Source organism: Mya arenaria, chromosome 15 (genome assembly GCF_026914265.1).
Source record: "Mya arenaria isolate MELC-2E11 chromosome 15, ASM2691426v1".
NCBI classification, from domain to species: Eukaryota; Metazoa; Mollusca; class Bivalvia; order Myida; family Myidae; genus Mya; species Mya arenaria.
In genome coordinates, this window is record NC_069136.1 from 26,527,259 (window position 1) to 26,538,800 (window position 11,542).

At 36.0% G+C, this 11,542-nt stretch overlaps 1 protein-coding gene and 1 non-coding gene across 2 annotated transcripts; both read left to right on the forward strand.

Annotated features, from left to right (window-relative positions):
• The first annotated feature begins 5,701 nt into the window (after window positions 1–5,701).
• On the forward strand, window positions 5,702–11,542 carry LOC128220680 (60S ribosomal protein L8-like). Its single transcript, XM_052929171.1, has 6 exons — window positions 5,702–5,846; window positions 6,245–6,386; window positions 7,168–7,386; window positions 7,681–7,796; window positions 10,173–10,259; window positions 11,392–11,542. Exons 1-6 carry the CDS (start codon window positions 5,709–5,711, stop codon window positions 11,464–11,466), a joined length of 777 nt encoding a protein of 258 aa, XP_052785131.1. The 5' UTR covers window positions 5,702–5,708; the 3' UTR covers window positions 11,467–11,542.
• LOC128220820 (small nucleolar RNA SNORD37) lies at window positions 7,026–7,094 on the forward strand. Its single transcript, XR_008258860.1, has one exon. It is a non-coding gene; the product is annotated as a small nucleolar RNA SNORD37 (small nucleolar RNA).

Consider the following 11,542-nt stretch of genomic DNA (forward strand, 5'->3'; position numbering starts at 1 on the left):
CACTAATCAAACTATAAACATTTCATATTTCACGCAGTAGTTACTTCCCTTTTAAGAAGAAGAAGAAGAAGGATACCGTCAGGTGCGGTAGAGGAGGGCATAGGCCCACTGGCCCATATTCAATTTTAATTTCACTGTAAACTGATTATTTGAAGAGCAATACTGGAAAAAGATTAATATGTTTACAATAAAATGTGTGTCAATACATTATTCATTTTTTCTTGTCGAGAATAGTTATGTTTAAAAAGAGAATACTTCATGATGGTTTTTCTGAGTCCAAGTCTCAAGAATATGATCCATTATGGCAAATTATTCACCATTCACGGTCTCCTTTTCCAGAAACGGAGTAAACATCTATATATCATTATCTTATGTCTGTATTTCGCGCTCATGAAATAAAGAGAAAAAAAACACCACTACAAAATACCGGAACATCAGGAAACAATTACGTTAACAAAGCTGACTACGTTTTGATACTAAAACTCCAAATAATGTTGCATCTATTTTATGTCATTTTATGCATAATAATAGTTTTGCAAGTGTGTACTGATATAAATGTGGCTCTAATAATTGTTTAATCAGATTACAAAACGGTGGCGTGACTTTTAACGCCCCCTACGAAGATTAAATTAAAGACAGTTGCATCTTATAATGATCACAAGCTTATTGTGAGATTGATTATCATCCGTTTTGTTTTTCTTTCATCGTTTAAAAAGCTTCACATTTTCATACCTACGTTCAAAAAATGTTCGGGGTAACCAGGCATCAAAATCTTACTTTACCGTACCATTGTTAATGTTCGGAATATTATTTTGAAAAAACACTAACCATCAAGTGCTTAGTAAATCAAGGCAAAGCCTTTGTAAATTTCATCCAATACTTTGAAGAAAAGTGTAACAAATAAGCCAAACAAATCTTTAATTCAATAACAATTGGTTAAGTTTGTTGCAAAAACAATGAAAAAGACAACACCTGGCTGAAAAAAATAATAGGGGTTGAAAAGTCTTTGATATAGGGGTTGAAAAGTCTTCAATATGGCTATCAAAATGTTTCAACTAGGGGTTGAAAAGTCTTTGATTTAGGGGTTGAAAAGTCCAAACAGGTAGGGGTTAAAAAGTCTTTAAAATAGGGGTTGAAAAGTCTAAGGGTTGAAAAGTCTTCGTTTTGAGAAGGGGTTGAAAAATCTTGGGGTTGAAAAGTCCTGCTCCCCTTTTAGCCATATAACATCAATTTTCAAACGTAAATACGAAAAACTGCGATGTGATATTTTGTCAGCAGTCTTTTATCACTGTTGTCCAGACATTCGCGAAAAAATGCTCATTGCAAAACAAAAATGTCAAAACGCTCAATCTGTGAGAGCGCAGTTTTAAAGAACAAGACACTAGTTACAAATGAAATCAAATTAAAGATTAGGTTTATATCCCTTTTTAATAAGATAATAACTTAAATTCACTTACTAATCAAACTAAGATATTAATTTTAAAGTGTTCAGTTATGATCAAGCTTAAAAGTTTGAACGCCAAAAAAACTATAGGCTATTACAATACCTCGAAAAAAATACGAAAAACCAAAGCGGGTAAATTTGTCCGTGTTAATCAAGTATTCAAAGACTCTGTAAATGTACTTTCATAAAAATCAGTCACTTACCTGTTCACTAGTATTTCAATTGAAGGAATATTTAATTCAGTTACTATATCCACAACCTGGGTAATTTCATTTCACAACTTATTACTTCGTTTTGTTATAATGACAGTTTGGCTTCTGCAAAAAAAGCATTGAAGAATGCACCGTGCAACAACAACATATGTCAAAATTTTGTCTTCAACATATATGTTTATGAGTTGTCTTCTTTGGCCCAAATCAAAAAGTAATCAAATGAAGCCAATACCGTTTTTTAGACGTAATTGTTCAGCATTTTATAGCAGATGTTGCCTCATTAATCCCTATCGAATTCAAGTTAAGTACATGCCTTTATAGTTATGCGGATTTTAAGGGATATTCATCGAGTCTACTGCAGTTTCTATAATCAGTCTTATCCACTGACACATGCGTTCGATCATGTGTCATGTCATATTGGCCTAATTCAAACATTAATTATACTCTCTCAATAGAAGTTATATTTCCTTCTTTTGCTGCTGCGGCTACGTATATCATCATCATCATCAGCAGCAGCAGCAGCAGCAGCAGCAGTGGTAGCATAAGCAGCAGCAGTAATAGCAGAAGCAGCAGCATCACCACTACCGCATCCATTCACTGCAAAATGTATTAAACACATTGATCAATGTGGTCAAAAACAATATGCGTAGTCTAGGATGAACGTTTATTCTTTTTAAATTGCATCCAAATACTAAAATTATTTTATTTTAGTATGTATGGCGTAAAATACCAAGACGGTTTAGCGTCTTCTTGAAAAGACACTCACGTTTGTCTCTTCAGTGTGTGTATACCACGTGATAAATTGCGTCATAAATGCTACGTCGGAAGGCAATATTTTGATTTAAAATTACTTACAAACATTACTTCACTATTTTTCCACCATTTTAAATGAAACATAGCGCAATCTTCGGCGCTTACGGAGCCCCACATTCGGTCTTTTACCAGAATTTGATTGTGAGTTTAGTTTCTTAAAACACTTCGACGAACCTTTTCACAATACGGTCGTCTGACGGAGCACTGTCAAAACATTATTTTGAAAACAGGTTTGTCGAAGTGTTTGATGAAACTAATGACCTCTTCAAATTTCGGAAATAAAACAAATGCGGGGCTCTTTAAGCGGCATAGACTGCCCTTTGTTTCATTTTAAATGGTGTTGTAAATAAAAAGTTTATTTGATTTAAGTCTTTATTTTAAGCATGTTTTTGCCTTCCGACGCAGCATATATGACGTAATTTATCACGTGGTATACACACACTGCTCTTTCTTTTCCTCATAATTTTGATTGAATTTGTTTACACAGTAACACTACAGCTAGAATGCGTTGAAGTATACAAACGTATTCAGCTTTACTAAAGAGTGTGTGGGTTCGAGTCCAACCTCTACAAAAGAACACCCCCGTATCTTCACATGAAATGTTCCTCTAGTATCAGCCATATCAGCTTTATTACAGCTGTCTTCACAACTCATTTTCAAATTTGAATTAATTCTGTATTTATAATCTAAAATTTAACTGCGCCCATAGCCTATTGTGTGTACCTTGAACCCCCGCTGCGTAGTACTGGAAAGTTATAGCCCGTTTGCTTTATACCAAGCACGTTAAAGAATCCAAGGGGTGTATTCGCAAAGGGCTATAGTGCATCCGGACCCCCATTTATCTTACTTTTTTCTTCCGGCAACCGCTCTTCTTAAATCGGGATTTGACTGTGACGATTGCAGTCACATATAAATCCCGTGTCACGTATGTTATTCAAACGCGAGGCCAAGCCGAAGTGCAGACAGTTGCTAAGTGTAGAACTTAATGCATTCTAAGAAGCAAAAACAACAACACAAAAACGTACAACTTGTAACGTCGTGCCTTTAAACAGATTCATGGCTACTGGGTTTCCATTAAACCATTTTAAGATTGATAAATCTGGACCTATATAGCTCTGAATAGCTAGAGATTATTGTCCAAAAAGATAAAATCATACTTTTGTATTCATTTATGTACCATTAACTGAAAAAAATCATTGTCAACCTTTTGAAGGTGCCTGGTGGTGGTGTTAGTAGTTTATACTCCGGGTCCCGGCGTGAGCACATTGAAGGGTCCCAGAGTGACAGTTCAACCACCGCACACCTATCCTGGGCAGAACCAGTACTGGGTGCCTTCACCTCTGCAAGGAACTGACAACTTCTGTACATGCCAGGGGCAGTGGTACAGTGCGAATGGCCGTAGAAAGGATTTCATAACCAATCACAACAGAAGTGCCTGGTGATACAAAACAAAGGTCTTATATCACTATCACACATCTAGGGGAAGTAACTGTTGTGGTTTACATAATAGTGAGATGTCGGTGTAAGGGTACAGGGTGATACAGGAATCCAGTGGATTTCACGTGAATTGTTAAAAATAAATGAGTTATGAGTGGATTTCGCGTCTCAAAAAGTGGATTTCACTTGTCAAAATGTGGATTTCACTTCGATTTCCTATCTTTTTTCAAAATAGGTCTACAACTTTCTTATTTTTGGATCAATTTGGATAAAATTTGAAATATAAACCCATTATGAAGCTTTTTCAATTATTTGTTCGACAAAAAGATAAATTGTTAAAAATAAATGAGTTATGAGTGGATTTCACGTCTCAAAAAGTGGATTTCACTTGTCAAAATGTGGATTTCACTTCGATTTCCGATCTTTTTTCAAAATAGGTCTACAACTTTCTTATTTTTGGATCAATATGGATAAAATTTGAAATATAAACCCATTATGAAGCCCTTTCAGTTATTTGTTCACAAAAAGATTAATTTGTTAAAAATAAATGAATTATGAGTGGATTTCACGTCTCAAAAAGTGGATTTCACTTGTCAAAATGTGGATTTTACTTCGATTTCCGATCTTTTTTCAATTCTTATTTTTGGATCAATTTGGATAAAATTTGAAATATAAACCCATTATGAAGCCCTTTCAATTATTTGTTTAACAAAAAAAAAAAATTGTCAAAATGTGGATTTCACTTCGATTTCCGAAAAATCACTCTAACTTCTTCATTTCTTGATATATTTCAATAAAATTTGAAATGTAAACTCTTTATTAGGCACTTTCCAATATGTATACAAAAAATAAACATTACTAATTAATATAAGTTAGGAGTGGATTTCAGTTCTCGAAACTGGATTTCACCTCGATTTCCGATCTATTTTCGAAAAATTGCTCTAACTTCTTCATTTTTTGACCAATTTCAATAAAATTGGAAATATAAACCCTTTATGAGGCACTTTCTAATAAGTATACAAAAACAGAAAATTATTTATTAAATTTATCGGAATCTGGATTTCACCTCGATTTCCGATCTATTTTTTTTTAAAAATAATGAAAAATTGCTCTTTAACTTCTTTATTTTTTGACAAATTTCAATAAAATTTGAACCGTAAACCCTTCATGAGGCACTTTCCAATATGTATACCAAAAAATTAAATTATTAATTAAAATAACTGAGTTCTGAGCGGATTTCACGTTATGAGTGGATTTCACGTGAAATCCACTGGATTCCTGTATCACCCCGCCCCTCATCTAATCGATTAATCTATGTGTCATTGTCGTAAATTATAGAAATCTTAAGTTTATTTTAATTTTCCATATTATTTCATCTTTTTTGTCAGAATCAACATTATTATTTTAATATTCGAGTAATTGATGTTATTATAAAGCTTTAACATAATTACCGAAAATTAACAAAATTTGCCGGAAATCGTTCGACTTCCTCTTTACTTTTATCGGCCATAGGTATACACGATAAATTTACATGTTGTTTAAAATCCGCCGCAATCTTTCTTTGACAGTTAACGGATAAGACATTTTAATTATACAGGGACCAAGTAGTATACCATTTTGATTTTCGTATTACTTATGTTGAGTATATAGCCTTCTTTATGCCTAAACCAATTTAAGTAAATCTGATGTCAACACTCCATTTGACTGGATTTTCAAAATTGACACCATCTTCGTAGTAAATGTTTAATACGTCCTTGTGCTACTGTCACTCATCATCACCACTCTTTTCTTCCAGTTGAACAATGGGCCGTGTTATCCGGGCACAGCGTAAGGGTCCAGGTGGTATTTTCAAGGCCCATACCAAAAACAGGAAGGGATCTGCCCAGCTCAGAGCTGTGGACTATGCGGAAAGACATGGATATGTGAAAGGTGTTGTTAAGGTGATTATAAATTTCCTAATTCCTGTATTTAGGATTAAATATTGTTAATTAACTTATAATCAAAGTGTAATTGTGATTATAAGAATACTTACTTGTTTTATGTTTTGATTACTCGTTTTACTGCCACTGTTGAACAGTACAGGCGGAAACTGTAATCTTGTTTGCAATGATGATCAAAACATTTCTTCACTTTGACCTGAAGAATACATTGATGATAACCATTTACTGAGCAAACAGCATTTCTGTCCATACTATTATTACTGTAATAACATTAAGACCACTTGAGAGATTGTCTTAAACAGTGTTGGTCAGGATATTTCTAGCAATTATGTGTATTGAGTCTATGTACATATTGAATTTGGCCTGTACTACAACAGAATGACAACCTTGCATTTCAGGACATTGTCCATGACCCTGGTCGTGGTGCCCCCCTGGCCAAGGTTACATTCCGTGATCCTTACAGGTACAAACTTAACCAGGAGACATTCATTGCCACAGAGGGCATGTACACAGGACAGTTCATCTACTGTGGAAAAAAAGGTATACCTTCATAATGAGCTTTATAGTTAAAACGAGTTCAATACGAGTATCGAGTACTTTTACACCTTCTTAAGCAGGGGCTGGAATTGGGCTACTGAAAAAAGTATATTATTCCCTATTTCAGACATTTGTTTCCCAAGAATAACTGTAATGTGTTTTTTTAACCATGGATTCATTGTTTGTGCTGATATTGTTTTAATGCTTGTTTCTAACTGTATGTCAATCTTCAAGCTTGAAGTGTAGGCATTCAATGATCTCACATGTTCAAAATTCCGAAAATGAAAAGGCCAGGGCCTGGTATTATTATTACATCAATTCTTATTTTATGCAGATTGCTTCAGATTTTTGTTGTCAGTTTAAAAGAAATGTACCAGTCACGTGACTTTAACATGAAAGTGTGTTTATTTCATTAATGAAAACAAAGTATTTTAGATAGTATAAAACTATTATATCATGTGACAAGTGAGTAACTTAGGAAAATGACTTGAGAGGAATTGACCTTAGATGTTTTATGAATACCAGCCCAGGCCTCTTCCAAATTTTAGCTAAAAGCTCATGCAATTTTCATGCTTTTTAAATTTAATCTGACTTAAGCCTTAAATTATGAACATAAAAGTTGGTTTATTGAAGACAAAGTCTTACCATGATGATTGAAATATTTTCTTCACTTTGACCTGAAACATTGTGTTGAAAGACAAAAATCTGATTAATCAACGTGTACACCTCACGAAATTTTATTTTTTTGTCCAAACCATAGACTTGATTCAAAATTGATTTCCAGCTACCCTGCAAATTGGCAACATTCTGCCAGTCGGTTCCATGCCTGAGGGAACAATTGTGTGCTGTGTTGAGGAGAAGACCGGGGACAGAGGCAAGCTCGCCCGTGCGTCTGGAGACTACGCCACTGTCATCTCACACAACCCCGACACAAAGAAGTCACGATTAAAGCTGCCATCAGGCTCCAAGAAAGTTGTACCTTCAGCCAACAGAGCTGTTGTAGGTAGGTAACATCATTGTTTATCATCTGGTCAATGGTTATTGAATATACTGAAATTTAAAAAAAAATACAAAGTGACTTGTAGATTTCTCCATGATTAAACAGTTACAAATTTATGTTAATATGGTTCTGTGTTGTGTCAAATAAGGGCTGCTTGCCACATACTTTATGAATTAACTGAAATTAATTTTGTTTCACACAAGGTCAGGTAAAATGACCTAGACAATCATGTGATGTGTTTATAGTTTATTGTTGCCTTAGTTGTACAAAGCCACTAATCTGGTTTGCCCATTACAGGTATTGTTGCTGGTGGTGGACGTATTGACAAGCCAATCCTCAAGGCTGGCCGTGCCTACCACAAGTACAAGGCCAAGAGAAACTGCTGGCCTAAAGTCCGTGGTGTGTGCATGAACGTAAGTAAAATAAAATCTGAAGCTAATCTTCTTTTACGTGCAAGTTGTGCCACTGTTTTTTTATGTCTCCCCCTCTCTGGGGGAGACATATTGTTTTTGCCCTGTCCGTCAGTCCGGTAGTCCGTCAGTCCGTCCGTACGTCACACTTCGTTTCCGATCGATAACTGGAAAACCGCATGACCTAGGATCACCAAACTTAATAGGGAGGTTGGTCATGAGGTGTAGAAGATCCCTATTGTTTTTGGGGTCACTAGGTCAAAGGTCAAGGTCGCGGCGACCCCCAATGTAAAAAACATTTCCGCTCAATATCTTGACAATGGTTTGACCTAGGTTCACCAAACTTGGTAGGGAGGTTGGTCATGAGGTGTAGAAGATCCCTATTGTTTTTGGGGTCACTAGGTCAAAGGTCAAGGTCGCGGCGACCCCCAATGTAAAAAACATTTCCGCTCAATTTCTTGACAATGGTTTGACCTAGGTTCACCAAACTTGGTAGGGAGGTTGGTCATGAGGTGTAGAAGATCCCTATTGTTTTTGGGGTCACTAGGTCAAAGGTCAAGGTCGCGGCGACCCCCAATGTAAAAAACATTTCCGCTCAATATCTTGAGAATGGTTTGACCTAGGTTCACCAAACTTGGAAGGGAGGTTGGTCGTGAGGTGTAGAGGATCACTATTGTTTTTGGGGTCACTAGGTCAAAGGTCAAGGTCGCGGCGATCCCCAATGTAAAAAACATTTCCGCTCAATATCTTGAGAATGGTTTGACCTAGGTTCACCAAACTTGGTAGGGAGGTTGGTCGTGAGGTGTAGAGGATCCCTATTGTTTTTGGGGTCACTAGGTCAAAGGTCAAGGTCGCGGCGACCCCCAATGTAAAAAACATTTCCGCTCAATATCTTGAGAATGGTTTGACCTAGGTTCACCAAACTTGGTAGGGAGGTTGGTCGTGAGGTGTAGAGGATCCCTATTGTTTTTGGGGTCACTAGGTCAAAGGTCAAGGTCGCGGCGACCCCCAATATAAAAAACATTTCTGCTCAAAATCTTGAGAACGGTTTGACCTAGGTTCACCAAACTTGGTAGGGAGGTTGGTCATGAGGTGTAGAAGATCCCTATTGTTTTTGGGGTCACTAGGTCAAAGGTCAAGGTCGCGGCGACCCCCAATGTAAAAAACATTTCCGCTCAATATCTTGAGAATGGTTTGACCTAGGTTCACCAAACTTGGTAGGGAGGTTGATCATGAGGTTTAGAAAACTCCTATATTTTGGGGGGTCACAAGGTCAAAGGTCAACGTCGCTGTGACCTCTAATGTAAAAAAATATTTCCGTGCAATATCAGGAGAATGCTTTGATCTAGGTTCACCAAACTTTGAAGTGAGGTTGGTCATGATGTCTAGTTGATTTTGCAATCAGTTGGTCAAAGGTCAAGGTCACTGACCTTGAGGTGAAGAACCGGTTTCTGCTCAATAACTCAAGAACGTTTACACCCAGGAACTTCATACTTGGTATGCCAGTTAGTCATGACTAGTTGATGGCCCCTATTGATTTTGGGATCCATCATTGATTATTTCTCACCTACGACCACACAATGGGGGAGACATGCGCTTTTTCAAAAAAGCAATCTCTAGTTTTCTACTGTTTGAAAATGAACTTCGCATATGAAGGTTTAGTAGCATTGTGAATGATCTTGGCATTTGGAGCATTAAATGATCTTAGCATTTGGACCTAAGCACACCAAATGAATTATGAATTGTGTCCAATTTGTATACTAGCCTAACGATCAACTTCACATATCAAAGAAAGCTGGGTACCACTGTCAGAGAAACAGTGAAATATCATTTATATTTTGCTAATTAATCTTCAATGATGTTTTGAATCGCATATGATAAGTCTGGCTCATCTATTACAGTGGTTAAAATTAACACAAGTCTGCATGACCTGGTAAAATGTCTTTGGGGCTTGCTCAAATTCTGAATTTTATAAAAAATAAAGCAGGGCTTGCAGTGGTCATTAACACAAGCCTGCAAGCCCTGCACTGGTAAAATGTCTTCCGGGCTTGCTCAAATTCTGAATTTTATATAGTAAGGCTTGTTAAAAAAAATTGATGCCCAGCAATAGTATAAGAATTCGAGCTTTTTCATCCAAAATTCTAATTTCGATGATTGGGCTTGTTAAAAAAATTAGTATAAGAATTCGGCTTGTTCATCCATAAGTCTTATTTCAATGACTGCTATTAAATTATAAAATGTTGTTGGTATCATATGATCACTGTAGTGTCTGCATTTTTTTTGAAATATACAAACTTGATAAGATTTTAACCTTTAAACTGATTCGCAGGCATGGTATTTATTTTGTGTTCTCAAACAATGATTCACTTCATATTTCAGCCCGTTGAGCATCCCCACGGTGGTGGTAACCATCAGCATATTGGTAAGGCCTCCACAGTCAGACGAGACTGCTCTGCTGGTAAAAAGGTACGCCATCACTTAATACTTTATATGTGTATGGAAAGGCTCTAAGTTCGAGCTTGCTGTATAATGTTACCATAATGAAAATTGACACAAGCCATAATCAACTTCAGGCAAGTAAACAAATGGGGGTTTTATGCCCCTATAGGAGTCGTATATTAATGCATTGTCTTTCCCCCCATAAGTCAAATTGTGCAGCGTCTCAGTTGTAACTTAACTTAAATTTATCAAAATTTTAACCAACGTTCATTGATTCAACCAACGTTCATTTATCAAAATTTTAACCAACGTTCATTGATTCATATAGCAGTATGGGAAGGTGTTTCATTGTGTCAATTAGCCTTTGAGGTTTTCATGGTAATAATTTGTGTCTCCCCTTTCATCAATTTCAATTGGATATCAATCCACATTCACATAATTGTAAAGCAGCATTGGAAATGTGTATCGCACGTAGCATTTGTGTATGTCTTAAATGTCAGTCACACTTGAAAGTCTACCAAGCCCTATCGGAAATTCATAGATATTATTCGAATGACAGCTGTAACCTTATTACTTTCGATCTGATTTCAAACTTCATAGCAGCATTAGTAAGGTGTGACGCTTATACATGTAGCATTCTTGCTCTCACTTTTGAAGCCCAAGTCAGTTTTAATGAGTGCTTAAGGGATTTAATAGAAATAACTCTTTTGAACATTTAATTGCAATGTGAATTTTTGGCAGTTCTTTTGATCTCGGCCATTAATGTTTAAATTTTAGTGGGAATTGAATTATTTTTACAGATTTTAAGGGATCCATCTGAATGCATTTTATGGATATAATTTTAAAATAACCTCTTATTTAACATGTTGTCAACTTGGAACATACATAAATTGAAGAAGATAATTGCGTGATGATATATGACGTTATGATGATATATCCAATCTTGTTGGTTAAACTTGTATAATGATAAATCTTCATTCATTGAACAGTTATTATGTTAAAATAACTAGACAGATACTTGGAAAAGCAGTCCCCAATTTTTCTTACATGAAAGCTGATATAGATCTTGCCATGCCTGAATGGGTTGTTTTTCAAAAAAAGGTTAATTTGATGTGTTTTTAATATTGAATGATGAATATATTGGATGTTTGTGCTTCAGGTGGGTCTTATTGCCGCCAGAAGGACCGGTCGTCTGCGTGGTACCAGTTCTATCAAGGCAAAGGACAAGGAGTAAAAGTGTTATGGACCTTAACTTATCGAGCCTTTCTGACATTTATGTGTACAGCAGGCAAAATAAAGAAAGAAACAAG

Coding starts and splice junctions, on each gene's coding strand:
- LOC128220680 (XM_052929171.1), top strand. CDS start 5,709: ATGGGCCGTGTTATCCGGGCACAGCGTAAGGGTCCAGGTGGTATTTTC. Junction 7,387..7,680: donor AGCCAACAGAGCTGTTGTAG/GTAGGTAACATC, acceptor TGCCCATTACAG/GTATTGTTGCTGGTGGTGGA. Junction 7,797..10,172: donor TCCGTGGTGTGTGCATGAAC/GTAAGTAAAATA, acceptor TTCATATTTCAG/CCCGTTGAGCATCCCCACGG.